The sequence below is a fragment of the Populus euphratica genome, unplaced genomic scaffold (genome assembly GCF_000495115.2).
Source record: "Populus euphratica unplaced genomic scaffold, PopEup_1.0 scaffold156.1, whole genome shotgun sequence".
Classification (NCBI taxonomy): Eukaryota; Viridiplantae; Streptophyta; class Magnoliopsida; order Malpighiales; family Salicaceae; genus Populus; species Populus euphratica.
Genome location: NW_011499931.1, coordinates 801,387 through 818,528, shown reverse-complemented (window position 1 = coordinate 818,528; position 17,142 = coordinate 801,387). Strand labels below are relative to the sequence as shown.

Below are 17,142 nucleotides of genomic sequence, written 5' to 3'. Positions count from 1 at the left end.
CCCTATATTGTCTTTATTATTTTATTGAATAAAATAAATAAAATATAACTCAAAATATTACAAAAATAGAGTTACACTTTAATTCTTATTTTGCACAACATGACAAGACTTATGAAATATAAATACACAATGAATTCTTTAAAATAATATTTCACAATCTTCATTTCTTACTACATACATATGAAAGCATTTTTTTATAGAATATTATTGTGTTTTTTTTTTAAAAAATATTTACTTAAACATCTAAAATTTTTAATATTTATTAAAGTTTTTTTTTATAAGTACCAACCACAAACCACCCGAGACAATTAAGCATTATGTATAAGTTATTATTCATTTTAGCTAAAAAAATAAATGAGATTTTTACAATTAATTGAATTAATTAACTGATTATTGAATTCAAGAATTTTATTTCTAATCACCTTGAATTTTTAGAATTTCATTAATAAATATATAAAAAATTAAAATAAATCATATATCATACAAAAACAAAAGACCAAAGAAAATAAACTTTTTAATTAAATAACTTGTAACAGGTTTGTTACGGTTGTCATTTTCTTGTTTCTGAACTTCCTAAAACAACATTAAAAAAAAAGGAGAATAAAGATATATGAATTGTTATAAACAATAAGTGACGTAAATAGTTGTTTTCTTTTTTTTTTTAAAAACAATCTGCAGCCATGCCACACGGACCCCTAAACAGGGAGAATTGAAACTATAGATATCAATGGGCTTTTGATGTCTATTTTTCTAGCCCGAATCCATTTGGTGTGAAAGATCTCTAGGCCTGATTTCCTTTCCTGTCCTGTCCCCAAAAAAAAAAACAGACACCACCCCCAAGGCTCCCGCGACAAATCTCCGGTAGCTTAACAACACCCTTTTCCCATACCATCCACCCACCACCAGGCAGCAGCAATGGACTCCAACTCACCACAACCCGAACCCACACCAGTCCCACCCTCCACCGATCCACTAACCAACCAATTCACCTCCCTCAACGACCTAGCCCACGAACTGACCTCTCTCCAAGACCTAGCCAACCGTGGCTCCTGGCTATCAATCCTCGACAAAGTCAATCGAGCCCGATCTCTCTCTCTCTTAAATACCCCACACGATCACCTCACTTACCTCGCTTACATCGTTCTCTCCCTCACTAAACTACGCCGTTTCCAAGAAGCCCAGACAGAACTCGATTCCCTCGACGATTTTAACAGTCACCATTACCGCTACGAAACTTACCCTAAAATTTACCCTAACCGGTCCGGTTCGATGGTCCCTTTCTCTCTCCGGTGGCTGCATGCGCTGCTCCCTATTAAATTAGGCAACCGTCAAGAAGGTTTAGATCGGTTTTATTTGTTACTTGATTTTGTACGTGAAAAACTGAATCGCAACGGAAACGAAGAGTCAGACAAAGTTTGGAGGAAGAGAGAGGTTTTTGTTGTTAATCATATAATTAATCAGCATTTGAGTAATAAGGAGTTCAGTGTTTGTTTAGATTTGATTAATTCTTTAATCTCCCGCGGGAATTTAGATCCTGCTTTGTTGTCGAAACTAGGGTATGTGCAGATGCAAATTGGGGATTTGGATGGGGCAAATGTGTCATTTGGTAAGGTAGAGAAAATGGCTAGTGAGAGTGAAGAGAATGAGTCTGGGTTAAGGAATTTGGTTAGTAGGAATAAGGCATTGGTGTATTTGGTGGGGAAGGATTATTTGTCGGCGGTGAGGGAATATGATGAGTGTATTGAGAGGGATGGAATGGATGTTGTGGCTATTAATAATAAGGCGATCTGTTTGATGTATTTGAGGGATTTGTCGGATTCGATTAAGGTTTTGGAGAATTCTCTAGAAAGAGTGCCCACCGTTGCATTGAATGAGACGCTTGTTGTTAATCTGTGTAGCATGTATGAGTTGGCTTATGTTAACCATTCGGATACTAAGCGGACACTTAGTAATTGGATTGCTCGAGTTGCTCCAGATGATTTTGATTCTTCTTGTACCCGGGTTTGAGAGGTAGTTTACATGAACTTCTTTACTTGTGTAGCTGTTTTGGGATATTTGGATGTATGATTTTTACTTGCATTGTTGAGCATGTTCAGTTGGAGATGTTCGCTGCTGCAAGAGACTTAATCTTTTATAATGTAACTTGGATCTAGTACATTCAATAATATTGTTGATTTGAATCTTTTACTTGCTTATTTTGCTTTCTCATCACTGGATGTCATTTTACTGGCGTGTTCAATTTACAAAAATAAAAATAAAAATAAAAATAAAAATGTTGACGTATCTCTACTCTTTAAGCATTTGGATGGTTGATTAAAATTAACGTGAGTAATGTAGTGTTTAGAGGGAAAAAAAAAACTTGAATTACTTCAAATCTTATCTTCTAATTTGGACTGGTTGTCGTAATTCATCTCATAAAGTTAGTAGATTCTTATTTAAACCAAGTGAAGAAAGCATCAAAGCATTCTTTTTAGTTGATTAAGCATCGGAGCATATATTTATGCTGATCATTACAATGTGTTGCAGTTTTGGACCACCTCAGCTTAAATTTATGTTATAAGGTTCGGAGCATAATGTTTTAGCTCTGGTTTTGAGTTTATGTTTGTCTAAATGTGATAAGGAAATTTCAGAGGGCTATAGTTGATTAGATGGTTGGAGTTGTAGTTTGTTGTCAACAAAAAGATAAACTTTTATGTGCTTTTGTTTGAATTACCTAGTTAGTTTTGATTCTGTAACATCAATTTCACGGGTATTTTGATAATTTTCATATTTTCTGGAAGTTTGTAGGTCTCGATATATATTTGACTAGTCTTTCAAACATTAACTTTCTTGTTTAGGGTTTTCCTACTCTAAATATGAAGATTGTTGTATTTTCTTGTTTAAGATTCTAAATTTTGTTAAATTAGAAGTTCAACTACATAAAACTTTAGGAGACTGCTGAGTCTATAAGTATTGATGCTTGTAATGCTTCATTTCAGGATCAGAGTTCATGAATAAATTATTTAGCAATTATGCTTAAACATTGTGTGATACAATCTTAGGTGTGACTCCTACGAACATCTTGTGATCTTAGGATCTTCTTCTTGGAGTAATCCCTAGAAACCTACTGCTATGATGTGGGTAGCGCTTTGCATCCATCCTCTATTAAATTTCAAACCTCTTAATTTCTATTCTTTTGTATCATAGCCTACCATTAAACTCTTGCAAGTAGGAAATCAAAATTTGTCATGCATCATGTAGTTTTTAGTTAGTGAACCATGAGAAGAAACAAAAATAATTTTTTTTAAAATTTTTTATTTCTAGCATGAAATGTATTCAAGACTTTGCTTTGCATGCACTGGTTCTGGTTATGCCTCATCATTAACACCTTTGTATATTTCCAAGCTGCACTTTAGAACTATTTTATATGTCAATTTCAAATAAAGCTGCTAAAAGTATTTTTTTTTTCTAATCTTCCTTGAGGCAAAGTAGACCTCACTTGGATGAAGAATTTCTTATGAACAAAACTTGTTTATAATTTAGATTAGTGCATTAAGGAGGATGGTTAAAAGCATATTAAACAAATTTGTTTTTAGTTGAATGTAGTGCATTAATGTAGCATTTGGTAGATGAGACTAAACAATTAGACAAGACAATTCTAGCTGTTTTGGTGTTTGGTATGCATGAGTCAAAAGAAAATTTAACTTGTCATGTTCCAGACCGAGATTTTTGTCCCAACTTCCATATAGGACAACCTTCACCTTTATAAAATTTTTCTGTCCATTTGTTCATCAAAACAAACACACTTTAAAGGTGTGTTTGGTGAGCAAATGTGATTGATAATATGTTTCAAGATTGTTTAAGGGGATGTGGGATAGAAATTTGGGTATGGGATGGAACAATTTTTTTTTATAATGCGTGTTCCAAACAGCAATACAATTAGGGTTTACTGTCATATCCAGCCTTGTTCAGTCCCATGCACCAAACGCTCTTTGGAGGCATCATGTCCAACTAAATTCAACTTGTATAAAAAAAATCTAGACTTATTGTTGGTATTACGAGACATAAATATGCAAAGATGCTTATATGGCAGAACAAAAAATCGAAGTGTATGAAGCAAATCTTAGTAAATGTTTTTAGCTAGCAATAATATTTCTTTTTTGTGTAATTTTTTGTCTCGTCTTGGTTGACCTTTACAAACTACAAGTGTTTTAACCAACCAATCAACTAGACCCCTAGAACCTTTCCTTCTGATACTTTGCTAACTCTACCCCATAAACAAATAAGTAGCACGAAGTTTATTCTTGGAGACAGTTGTATTTTGCCTCTTTTTATTCCTCCTGTTCTTATATATGACATCAAATGCTTGAGTGCAACTTTTTATTTTGCAGATTGAACATAAACCCAGCTTGAATTGCCATAATGTGTAAACTTAGAACTTTGGCTTATGATCTACTTGTATGCCTGGCATTTTACTCCACACAGTGGGAAACTCAGAGGACAAGCTGTCAAAGTGCTTCAAGCTTGCGTGGAATGAAGTTGGAGCCATGCTGGTGAGTCATTTTTAGGCTAGTGTACTTGCTAAGAACAAATAAAAAACTGAGAATGAGGTTTTACACATCAATGGTTTTGATGCTTTTCTATGTGAGATGCAACACCACTTTAAGATTGTATAATCTTGATCTTCCTCATCCTGATGTATGATTGACAAAGTAATGCACCTGTAAGGAGACAGTCAGATTTGCAGAACCTTAGTACATTATAAGTCAACAAGAGAGCACCAAAATTATATTTTGGTTGAAAATCATTAGTTTCATTGAGGTGTTTGTATGTTCTCTTTAGTTAGTGTCAATTCCCTGTGCATCTTTTTTACATATTGGAAAAAGGAACAGCAAGTACAACTGTTTGTGATTGGATATTAACTTGCTTGCAAAGTAAGGAGTATGGTGTGTTAGAAGTTACTTGGTTACGGTGGAGGTGGAGGTAGAAGTTTTGTTGGCAGGGGAACAATCAAAGGCAGTATATCCCAGATGAGCCCAGAAGAAAATCCAGAAAGCCCCTAACATATTCTGTGACGGAGGTGAACATCTTTGCTAGAGTGAGGCTGTGCTTGTGTTACCAATATAAACCTCAAATAGTTTACAGTAGCAATTTACCAAGTGTGGCTTCTATATTAGCTGTCTTGAAGAAGGAAGCAGGGTATTAATGAGTGTTAATTTTGTAAGGATACTCGTTGACTTGATTGCATAATTGTGTGGGTATCGACTTTGGAATTTCTATCTGCATAGAATGTCTTGGCACGATGCTTATGCTGCAAGATGGGATCGATTCCAAGCAGTTCTGTCTAGTTGGAGAGAGAGACAAAAACAAAAGGGCAATTCTCGCATAATTTTGTCGATGTAATCTCAAGTTAGAAATATCCTTCTTTTCCTTTTGCTTTAACATCGGAGAAATCTCGATCTGTCGAGCTGATAATTTAATCTCTATGAAGTTTTTTTTTTTTAAGAAATTGAGCTTCTCACCAATGAACGTTGCCATCATTCTGTAAACAGCAACTAGTAATGCACTTCATGAGAACGGCAGCGTACCAAAGATGTATTCAGGTTCCTCAACAACCATCTCAACTACAAGTATTAAGTAGGTAGTTGGCTCGAGCAGGCCTAAACCTAAATTTCATCAAAAGTATTAGTGCGGTTTATTTTTTAAAATATTTTTTATTTAAAAATATATTAAAATAATATTTTTTATTTTTTAAAAATTATTTTAATATTAATATATAAAATAATTTGAAAATATAAAAAAATAAAAAAATAATTTTTTTTTAAATACTTTAAAAACATAAAAATAAACTAGAATCTACTTCTTTCATTTGGATATTTACCATCACGCCTCTTCTCCACTCAGATTTCTCTTATGTTTTCTTTTTCCCTCGAATTTCTCGAATCCTTTCATGTTTCACCGAACTTGTCTACTTTGCCAGCCCCCGTCGATCAATCACAACCGTAGACCCACTTTTGCGTTGAAGACCCACAAAAAAAGAATGGCCCAGATGGGTTTACTTGTCTTCCAAATGGGAACCCCACTCATGTCGTGAACAACCCCCCAGTTGTCCATTTCCTACCAACCCCCCCACCCTCCCTTCACCTTAAAATAAATAAACAGCAAAAGGAAGCATGGAGATTTAAAACAGAAGCCAAAGAGAATCAGAATCCAACAACTACCACCGCTAACTAAACGCCAACCTTCCGTCACCCATGGCTGCTTCAACTTCAAGCATTTCCCGTCTTGGTTTTAGACACCACCAACCTCTCGGAACCAATCCGGGTTCCCGCTCTCAACCCGCCGGATCTGTCTCTGTCCATTCTGGGTCTCACTGTTTCTACTTCAAGTGAGTCAATTCCTCCGTCTGCATTCAATTTTGCAACTAATCAGCATTGTATTGATAGTTTTGTGTTACAACATGGCGAATATGGGTTTGTTTTGTTTACTTTTTAGTTCGTGTTTACTGGAAATGGTTGTTGATATTGACTAATAAAGCCAGCTTCTTTATACAAGGAAATGTGCCCATGTTCATACATTAAATTTAAGAGCTTGCTAATTTTGTTATGTGAAGTTTAGTGTACTAATATTATTTGAAGTTATTTTGGTCTTTCTGTTTCGTGTGCCTTTTGTTGTTGGTAACGTTATATCACAATTATTTTCTGAACGCTTGTAATGTGTATCTTGATAGACCATTGGAGGCTACTAGACAATCACAGTTGTCTAGAATAAGTGTAGTGGTGAAGGCAGAAAGTAGGTCTGAGGAGATGCAAGTCGATATTTCTTTGAGTCCAAGGGTGACTGCTGTAAAACCTTCAAAGACTGTGGCCATAACTGACCAGGCGACTGCGCTTGCACAAGCTGGAGTCCCTGTTATTCGCCTGGCTGCTGGAGAGCCTGATTTTGATACTCCAGCTGTAATAGCAGAGGTGATTCGTTTTCTTTTTCCTTGTTGGTGCTTGATTCATGTCTGTGATATGCTTTGAAGTGTATTCCGGTTGGTTAAACTGATTGCATATTTTTTTTATTGTGGAAACGTTAGGCTGGTATAAATGCTATTCGTGAAGGTCACACAAGGTACACTCCAAATGCTGGTACACAGGAGCTTCGAGTTGCAATTTGTCAGAAATTGAAGGGTAAATATATATTTTAAGCAATTTTGTGTTTGTGATTTATTTAATATGCTTGGTGCATTCCAGGATGGGACTTCTTACATTTTTTTTTTTTTATGGATTTCGTTATTTTTTTTTTGGCAGAGGAGAATGGTATATCTTATAAACCTGACCAAGTTTTAGTAAGCAATGGTGCCAAGCAGAGTATATATCAAGCGATACTTGCAGTTTGCTCTCCTGGCGATGAGGTGAAGTTTTTTATTTCAAAATAATCAGCATTGTGGTGTTATTCTGCATTTCTGCTACTAACTACTTGGTATTGGAATGCTGCCTTTTTACAATTGAGTGTTGGGCTATGTGTAGCATTTGCTACCTGTATCTGTAACCCCGGATCAACTTAACTCTTGTTGAATATAGATCTATGGTTTTCTAAATTTTATAAGATATTTTTTTTTTTAAAAAAATAATCCAGTCAAATCTAAAATGCCTATGCAGTGTAAATTCATAGTAAAAAAAGACAAGATAGAGAAGGTGAAGGAAAGAAATAAAGATGAGAGAATCTTGATGTGTGAAATGAAATAGCTTGTATGTGGCTTCAGGATGATTTACCATGTCTTTAATTGTCAGCCTAATAGCCTAATGGCAAGTGTGTGAAAGAAATGGGAATACTGAGCATGTGTTACACTTATTTGTTTGCATATTCTGTGAAAATTGCATTTATTTTCATTTAGGCAATCAAAGTCTTGTTCTTAATTAAATACAGTAGGAGCTCATTACCATTGAAGCTGTGTAATTTCTTAAGTTAGCTCATATTTATAAAAACTGTCTTACCCTCAGGTTATAATTCCAGCACCATTTTGGGTGAGTTATCCTGAAATGGCAAGGCTGGCTGATGCAACCCCAGTGATTCTTCCAACATCAATCTCTGAGAATTTTCTCTTGGACCCAAAGCAACTTGAATCAAAACTGAATGAAAAGTCAAGGCTGCTGATTCTTTGCTCTCCATCTAACCCAACAGGATCAGTTTATCCTAAGAAATTGCTTGAAGAGATTGCAAAAATTGTAGCAAAACATCCTAGGCTTCTGGTATGATTAATGAATCCCAATTGCAAGTCCTATGCTTTTCTGATATTTAAATGCTGAGCTTCTTTGGTGCTTCACTCAGGTCTTGTCTGATGAGATATATGAACACATAATATATGCACCTGCTACTCACACAAGCTTTGCATCTTTGCCCGGCATGTGGGAAAGGACTTTGACAGTGAATGGATTTTCTAAGGTAGCTTAATCTTACATTTGATTATTGGTCCTAAATATCTGCTTTTGTGTTCTTGTCATCAATAATATGATATGCCATGCATAATTTGATGTGGTTGTGATTGTAAATAAAACCTGAAGCAGTTTACCTCATTCAGTTAGGTAACATTTAAAAAGTGGGAAATTTGCAGGCCTTTGCAATGACTGGTTGGAGACTTGGGTACCTTGCCGGCCCTAAGCACTTTGTTGCTGCATGCAATAAGATACAGAGCCAGGTATTCTATGACCCGCCTTGCAGCCTTCAATCTGCAGAAATTTAAATGAATTGAGTCTATCATGCATACTCTGAAGTTTTCGTTTATCCAAAGCATCAATTGTGATTGTTACAACTAGTTTTCCAGTATTTTATCTATTTGCATGTCATGTTTTGAAGTTAGATCTCAAAATCACATAGATTTTTTTACCATCCAAATACTATGCTGGATCAAATAGGCTTCAATTGTCAATCAAATAGTAGTGATTTTCTGCAAGGGTAGAAGTAGCCAATCTGAACTTATTTCAGATAGTTTGGACACTCAGAGGAAAGAAAGTTTGTTAATATTTTAAGGGGTAAGGTGAAGTTCAGGGTTCTAAAGAAGCAGATGAATGGCTAATTTAGATGGACAGATTTCACTGATTGTTTTGTGATTAAAGCCTACAAGACACAAAATGAAACTTGCACCTGGTAACCAATCCAAATTGTCAAGTCTGTATTTTTTATTATGCCATTTTATATCTCCCAAAGGCATTTGAGAGAAATCAATACTCCTGTGACCTCTACGCACAATCTGTCTTACAGATTAAGCACTCGTCAATATGTAATGACCTCACTAATCACAAAAGTGCTTGACATGAGAAAGACTTGTAAGTCAATAACAGTCTATAATTCATACCTGCTTTCATAGCCCATTTTGGCCTGGTAAATGTTGACGCCATACTGGCGATTGCATGGGGCTGCAGTCGCAACTCTTCATGATTATTACTTTTCATTAAGAATTTTCGTGTCTTGCCTTGTTGGTTTGCAAAATGCACTGATATGCCTATTCCTGTAATGCTTGTGATCTAAACAATGACTTTGTACAAGCTCCAGTTGATCCGTGTGCTATATTTTTCCAGTTTACCTCAGGTGCTAGCAGCATATCGCAAAAGGCAGGAGTTGCAGCATTAGGACTAGGCTATGCTGGTGGGGAAGCAGTGTCCACCATGGTGAAAGCATTCAGGGAGCGGAGAGATTTCTTGATTAAAAGTTTTGGAGAAATGGAAGGTGTTGGGTTGTCGGAGCCTCTGGTACTGCCTTTCAGTTATTATATACTTAAGACCTCCCATTTTCCTAGTGATTCCATCAGCTTCTAATTCTAATTGGTTTTACATGCAGGGAGCATTTTATCTTTTCATTGATTTCAGCTCGTACTATGGAGCAGAGGTTGAAGGGTTTGGTAAAATTGACGACTCTGACGCCCTTTGCCGTTACTTGCTTGATCAGGCCCAGGTATCCCTTTTTAGAGAAGATTATCCTGTTTACCTTTGATTGGCAATGTTTCACTACTCGTCTCACCAATGTTGTGAAAGCTGAATATTTTTAGATAACACTATGATGCAGTTGAAACTTGAAGCTACAGTTTAAGTAACATGGCATGCAGCTGTTATTGCGCTACTTAAGCTCTTTATAATTTGATTGTGCTTGCTTATTTACAGGTTGCATTAGTCCCAGGGGTTGCATTTGGAGATGACAGCTGCATACGTATATCCTATGCAGCTTCTCTGACCACCCTACAGGCAGCTGTAGAGAGAATTAAGAAAGCGCTTCTCCCACTCAAGTCTGCCGTCCCTGTTTAATGTAGATGAATTGCAATTGTTGTACTCTTTTAGGGATTAAAAAAATGGGCACTTCATTATTGATTGTTACAAATAAAATACCATTGTCATTGAGGGTCATTTGTTTGCTATGATCATTGGTTTTGCACTAGCCTTGTTGAGGGAAGATGTGGAAGAATTCCAATGTCTCTGTACAGTATTTGCGTTCCACTATAAAATTGTTGCATCTGTAACTGGATGACATTTGTCTCGTATTTATTCAGTGAGATTGTTTCTCAATTGTGGCAAGCTCGCTTTCATAAAGTTAGTAGGAAATGGCAAGACATGTCATACATGTATACAGGAATATGCTCAACAAACAAAGAGACTATAACAATACAAAAGCTTGGATTGAGGCTCAAAGGAAGCCTTCTTGTTGTGTCGGTCCAATATTTGACAGGGAGGAATAAAGGTGCAACTTGGCTGGCATCATTAATATGTTACAGGTATAGCTTGCTGTCTTTATTGAGGCAGAGAACGAGGACTATAAAATCTATTTTATTTACATGACTGGCGTCCTCTAGTTGTCTTCCTTCTTTTGGTCAGAAAAGATTCATAGCATTAGGGAACGGGGAATCAATTCTTTTCTTGGCAGGAAATTAACTTTGCTTCAAATGTTTCCACGCGTTCAATTTGCATGTCCTTGTGGGTGAAAAAGGTGCTCAACTTTTAACACAGGTCTCGTATAAAGCTTTCGGAGAAGGCGATTCTTGTCCTTCCTTACAACAAGATGTACCTGTCTAAAGGGAAATGATTTCCTCAAAACACCATCAAGAAACAAAGACGACTCCATGGAAAGCCTAATTAAGCTCCTGACGTGAACTACAAGACAATCAATCTCACAAGTGAAGAATTCTCTCCTTCATCCTGGACCTTTTGGGCTCTCTCTTATTATTACCCCACTATTTATAACACAGTGAAGGCAATCGGAATTATCCAAAAACAGATATAACAATACAAATAAACAAGAAATGGAGGCCTCCAGTCCTGTAAGCACACCAGAGATTGTGTTCTTCGACTTAGAAACAACGGTGCCCAATAAAGGTGGACAACGGTTCTGGGTACTGGAGTTTGGTGCAATAATAGTTTGTCCACGGAAACTTGTTGAGCTAGATAGTTATAGCACACTCATAAGACCTAAGGACTTGTCTGCTGTTGCATTGAAGTCTGGTCGATGTGATGGGATAACTCGTGAAGCTGTCGCAAATGCACCTGCATTCGAGGAAGTTGCTGACAAAATATTTACCATTTTGAACGGTAGAATATGGGCTGGACATAACATCCAAAGATTTGACTGTGTCCGAATTAAGGAGGCATTTGCAGAGATTGGTCGGCCTGCACCAATGCCTGTTGGAATGTTTGATTCTTTAGGAGTTCTGACGGAAACATTTGGCAGAAGAGCTGGTAACATGAAGGTATGCATTCGTAGTAAACTTTGAGCAATCATGAGATCTGCACTTACATCAAATTTGAGCCATTTTCTATTTATATGAAGCATTCGTAGTAAAATTTGAGCAATCATGAGATCTGCACTTACAAGTGCAGCTCCGCGATGTGTTTACAAAATTTCGTGATGTTTTTGATATCCTGATTTGTTTGCTTTACGTTTAGATGGCAACTTTGGCTACTTATTTTGGGCTTGGCCAGCAAAAACACAGGTATGAATAAGTCTTGTCTCAACTAGGTGGACGTGTATGTACTCTCGCATTTTTTTCAGGACAAGTATTGTTAAGAAACTTGTAATCATGGTTTTACAACTGCATTAAACAGGAGTCTTGAAGATGTGCGTATGAATCTGGAGGTCTTGAAGCATTGCGCAGCAGTTTTATTCGTGGTAACCTTGAAAATCTTCATCATCCCTATATATCCAATTAATCTTACGACACACTCCTTAAGTATTTATAAAATTATATACACATCATAGTTAACATTTTGGAGTTATAAATGGATTTAGGAATCAAGCCTTCCAAGTGTAATGAATGGCAAATGGCACAACCCTTCGACAATGGTAACTCGAAGCAGAAGTAATGGAAAACTTGTGTTTAGGGAAGAAAATAGCCGGAAATCTCCTCCAACTACTCTTGGATACCGAAGAACAGTTCCCTATACAAGGGGAAGGGTGGGAGAGGTTTGCTTTGTTCATTGCTTTTAATGTTCAGTATTGTCCAACCTGTAATACGAAGTATGAACTGATAATGAAAATGAATTGCATGAAAAACAGATGACAGAAGGAGTGAGAAAATTGCTGTGTAAAGCCCAGGAGACAAAATCTCTTAACAACATGCTCAAGCATTCTCATTCGTTGTTCAGATGAGCGAAGAAACAAGGGTTTTACTGCTCATTTTGCATCACTTTCTCTGTTTTGGTGAAGATGGATGCATCAAGAGAAACGTACAAGAAAGTTCACGTTGGATAGCAGAGAACGGCTGCCTTACCAATAACGTGGATATCATCACAAATGGGAACGACTTACTAAGCCATGCTGAAGAAGGCTGTTAACATATATTTGGCGAATCTAATTTTCCACAGACAGCTTGAAATTGGGGACTTGTAAATGTCAAGTGGCTAATGGCTTTAAGGTTCAGCTTGGAAGAGCATAAATCTAATCTTTGTAACTAAGATTATCTGTCCTTCCTTCAATTAATTGATTTATTTATTTCTCAATGATCCACCAGTTTATTTCTCAAGCAACTCAACTTGTGTCTAATATAAAAATATAGTTATTGCTCATCAAAATCCTACTGGGGATAGAAGTTCCTTCTCATAAGGATATACTAATCTTCAACGTTGGAATCCATCCCTAAAATGTAATTTGTTGCTTTCCTTCCAAGTACCAATGAAGTTTTTCGTTACACTTCTCATAAGGATAAAAAATTCGATGGTAATCAGCCGGCAGATTCTGTAATTTTGGCTGCATTTCTTTAAGATGCCGGGAAATTCTTAGCAACGAATAGGAACTCAACGCCAGCGCCTTCGGCAATATATTGGAGATTGTAAATTAAGTTCATCTCTCAGATTGCTCCAGATTTTGGCTTCATTAGAATTAACACTGAAGGAAATTCATTGGAAAGTCCTGAAAGAGTTTTCACAAGAAGCTATTCAAATTTTTTGATATTCTCGAGGTTTGTTCCACCCTTGCTATGCTCTATCATGCTCTTCCATGCATAGATTCAGTGCTCTCAAATCTTGTTTTCGAATTCTTTTTCTTCGTGATAGATTTGTGAAATGTTGAGTCACAATTTTTTTTTTTAATTTCAACCTCCTTTTATTTTTTATTTCAATTCCATACCAATTTTTTTGGTTTCCTTTTATATTAACATAAGCTAATTCGGAAGGGAAAAGTACTGTTTACTCTGAGAGAGATCACCATTCCCAGCACGGTTCAATCTAAATACTCATTTATTTATTTAATCCTAATACATTGTCCCATTCTCCTTCTCTAACCCCCTCACCTATTTTTTTCTCTACAACCCTCACTCAAATACATTTTCACTTCATCTATCTCTCTCAGTCGAAACCCAATCCCTTTAGGTTGAATTTGGACATATTCATGAACAGAGATGAAGCTACCTTCTTACTCTTATAGGGAATATATAGGGTCTTCAAAACTCCTTAAATCCCATAATCAAGTAAAAAATTATGGCTATTTTTATCAAGAAAGCTGTTGGACACGTTCAAATTTCTTTTTGAGATAAAACTTGTTAGACGTTCTATGTCATTTTCTAACACGGCCAAGAGCTAAAAAGAAGTGTTGAGGTATTCATTTCAATATTACCTAAAGGTTTGAGGATGCAATCAATCTAGACAAATTTTGGGTAAAATGACAAGCTTTTGGACTGGAGTTCAAAGCTTAAAGTAAATAAATCAAGTGAGAGGCCAAGTAATTGAGTCAGATAAAAAGTGAGTGGGAATCACAAAAGGGACATCATCGATCCAATCACAAAAGAAGGGTGACATAAGAGGCATTCCGTTTCAATTGCGACATTATCGATCAATTTTCATCACAAAAGAAAGGTGACATAAGAGGCATTCCGTTTCAATTTTAAGCATTTATGCCACAGTAATTCATTAACTCCACATCATCATCATCATTTGCTGGCTGTAAATGATCCCAGTGAATGTAATAACAAAAGCAGCAGAATTTGCTGCACTTATGAACACCCCCATCTAGAAACCACCACAAGCATCAAACTTTAATTTTGTCGAACTTTTGTTCGGAGTTGAACAGACAAAATAAGCCTGAAATATCATTTTGTCGAACTTCAATTTTGTCGAACTTTTGTTCGGAATTGAACAGACAAAATAAGCCTGAAATATCTCAACTGAAATTTAAACGAGAAATCCAGAATGCCCCGAGATTCTAAGCAAGATAAGATTTCTTTCCTTTTTTCTGTTTTTAGAAATAGTACGAGGCATACCAGCTACTTTATCAGATATATAGTGGAATTGACAACTTTAATTGGTACGACCCCTGCGTTTCTTGTTAATTTCTTGTTAATGGCTATTCCCGCCAACCTCTCTCCCCAGTAAGCACCAACACTTTCCATAAATGATCAAGGCGCCTAACCCTCCCTTCATAACAACACCTCCACAATTGTTCTTCATAATTACTCTATACGGTGTTGGCCACAACATGCTACATGATATAAGCTCCTTTGATACAGATGTATAAATATCTAAGTTGCTAGGTAAACACATAAGGCAACTCCGGACCACAAAAAGAAAACATCATAACAACACATAATATTCACTCTTTTAAGCTCTATTCTCTTTATTATATATAGTTTGTTTCCCTCCTGCAATCTATTCGTTTAAGCATTTAAGAATCTACTACCCTGACAAGAGATTCGTTTTTGCAAGAAAGCATGCATGGAATAGCCCGTTCTAACACTTGACCCCAAGAAATAATGGCGGAAATTCCAAATCTAATTTGAAGTTTTCCGAGTTCATCGCAATAAATCTAGACAATAATGAGACAAAATGGCAACTTTTTTGGGGAGTTGAAAACTAAAATTAAAAGAATTCATTGAAAGGGCAGCTGAGTGGGAACTAATCAGAAAAAAAGGCAATATTGCTTTTCAATCTTTAGAAGAGTATAATTACTGGTAAATAGCATCAACCAATCACCACTTAACTGTTGAGATATAATATATGTGGACACATCTTGGAAGAAGCAAATTAAGGTGTGTTTATTCAAATTAAACAGACATAACTATTGCTTTTAACCTCTGTAAATTAAAAAAGACGGGGGCAGGCTAGAGAGTTACACTAGCTTTATAAATTTATAAATCATGAAAGAAATGGAGGACAAATTCCGTTTCAATATGAAGCGATATTGATAAACAAGCAAAGAGTATTGTCATAGACAGAACAAATAATCTTGCAAAAATGTACTTCGTAGTATTTATAATTGATATATATTGTCATGCAAAGAACAAATGTTACGAAAATCTTTACAGATAATCATTCGTTGATTCACAGTTGCATTCTCATGCCATATTGATTCGTTAAAATGATATCATGTAGATACGATGCGATATTAAAATCACTACTTGGCCCAAATTAATTAAATAAAGGCTGTAACGGTGAAATGGAAAACTTGAGGCACTATAAGAGTAAAAAAGAAGAAGATCCTGACTGCCGGCGGAACGTATGTATGATCCATGGGGCCATTTTGATCCGAACTCAGGGTTTGAAATTTGTCTTGGAAACCTATAATTCATTTCGCATAACAAAAGGGTAGGGTTTAAATCATAGTCTAATGCATAAAATCACAACTTAATGCCAGCAGAAGCACAAATTGCTGCTTCCCTTTCCCTCTTGGACCTGCAAGAACTCCTAGGATTGGAGGAGAGGAAAACATCGCTTTGTTATATATCCCGGTAAGAGGGACTAGATCACACAAGATAGACGAAAGCTAGCAGAATTAGAAAACACGTGCTTAAACAGCAGCCATTTTGGCGCCCAGACACGCATCCACAGCTTCTCCGACTGTCAAGAAGACCCTTCCTCCCATTTTCGCCAGAAAGCTGGCTAGCCTTAGCTTGTGAATCACTTGCCACTTAGGCTTTGTTATGGCTAGCTGAGAGACAAAACCAAAACAGGGTCCACGATTTGAAATTTGAACAACGAATTTGCATAACGAAAAATACACACTAGGAGTGCGAATTCGCATCAATCATTGTATGACTTCCATTCCACCATAGGCAAGATTGTTTTGCAATTCCAACAGGGAAGCTATTCCCGACATATCAATGTTCATTAAATATGCAACACAGAAAAAGATGAAAAAAATAACTATGTGAGAAATATATATGTGTGTGTGTGTGTTTATAGAAAGAAAAAAAATACTAGCTAGCATGGTTATAAGAACTAATGCTAGGTATGATCATGGATTGACTTGGGAGTTGAAAAATCAACTAGATTTTCTTTTCTTTGCTTTTTAAGAAAACTTAGATATAATGTTGTTTTGGTAAAAAAAACTTGTTCAAAATAAAACCTGTTCCAGGCTGAATTCCAGGTCACCGGGTTTTATGACAATGCTAGCTAGGATGAACACATTATTGATTTATCCTGTAGTCACTTACTGGACATGTCAAGAATCACAACTTGAACAGTCCTTTTCCCTTGACTGTCGTTCTCTTCCTCTTCTGTTGCCCATTTCATGATCCTTCAACAGATTAGAAGATGAACAGGAATCAATCTTAAGTCCGTCCTTGCACAATATATATAAAATTTATAGGGAGGAGTGGTCTTTACTTTTCTTTGACAAAGTTGGCATTTGCAAAACAGAGTAAACCAGACTTAACACGGATTATGAGAGCCTAGGAATTCTTAACAGCCATAGGATATTGATTGACAC

General features: G+C 36.3%; 3 protein-coding genes and 1 pseudogene across 7 annotated transcripts; 3 read left to right on the top strand and 1 right to left on the bottom strand.

Moving 5' to 3' along the window:
- The first annotated feature begins 751 nt into the window (after positions 1 to 751).
- LOC105136062 (Tetratricopeptide repeat (TPR)-like superfamily protein) lies at positions 752 to 5,480 on the top strand. 4 transcript variants are annotated; one of them, XM_011041241.1, is made up of 3 exons: positions 752 to 2,010; positions 2,527 to 2,561; positions 4,465 to 5,480. In XM_011041241.1, exon 1 carries the CDS (start codon positions 916 to 918, stop codon positions 2,005 to 2,007), a length of 1,092 nt encoding a protein of 363 aa, XP_011039543.1. In that variant the 5' UTR covers positions 752 to 915; the 3' UTR covers positions 2,008 to 2,010; positions 2,527 to 2,561; positions 4,465 to 5,480. The 4 variants fall into 4 exon arrangements, with proteins under 4 accessions (XP_011039543.1, XP_011039541.1, XP_011039542.1 ...); XM_011041239.1 differs by having other exon boundaries at positions 4,371 to 5,480; XM_011041240.1 differs by lacking the exon at positions 2,527 to 2,561.
- A 674-nt stretch (positions 5,481 to 6,154) lies between these two features.
- On the top strand, positions 6,155 to 10,479 carry LOC105136058 (bifunctional aspartate aminotransferase and glutamate/aspartate-prephenate aminotransferase-like). The gene is made up of 10 exons (XM_011041235.1): positions 6,155 to 6,367; positions 6,710 to 6,947; positions 7,061 to 7,154; positions 7,275 to 7,378; positions 7,968 to 8,216; positions 8,296 to 8,409; positions 8,579 to 8,662; positions 9,543 to 9,713; positions 9,802 to 9,915; positions 10,122 to 10,479. Exons 1-10 carry the CDS (start codon positions 6,234 to 6,236, stop codon positions 10,260 to 10,262), a joined length of 1,443 nt encoding a protein of 480 aa, XP_011039537.1. The 5' UTR covers positions 6,155 to 6,233; the 3' UTR covers positions 10,263 to 10,479.
- A 728-nt stretch (positions 10,480 to 11,207) lies between these two features.
- On the top strand, positions 11,208 to 12,944 carry LOC105136059 (Polynucleotidyl transferase, ribonuclease H-like superfamily protein). 2 transcript variants are annotated; one of them, XM_011041237.1, is made up of 5 exons: positions 11,208 to 11,695; positions 11,892 to 11,938; positions 12,051 to 12,114; positions 12,235 to 12,398; positions 12,502 to 12,520. In XM_011041237.1, exons 1-5 carry the CDS (start codon positions 11,252 to 11,254, stop codon positions 12,503 to 12,505), a joined length of 723 nt encoding a protein of 240 aa, XP_011039539.1. In that variant the 5' UTR covers positions 11,208 to 11,251; the 3' UTR covers positions 12,506 to 12,520. The 2 variants fall into 2 exon arrangements, with proteins under 2 accessions (XP_011039539.1, XP_011039538.1); XM_011041236.1 differs by having other exon boundaries at positions 11,210 to 11,695; positions 12,235 to 12,408; positions 12,502 to 12,944.
- Positions 12,945 to 15,866: 2,922 nt separating this feature from the next.
- Positions 15,867 to 17,142, bottom strand: part of LOC105136060 (sulfate transporter 2.1-like) — a 6,324-nt pseudogene continuing 5,048 nt past the window's right edge.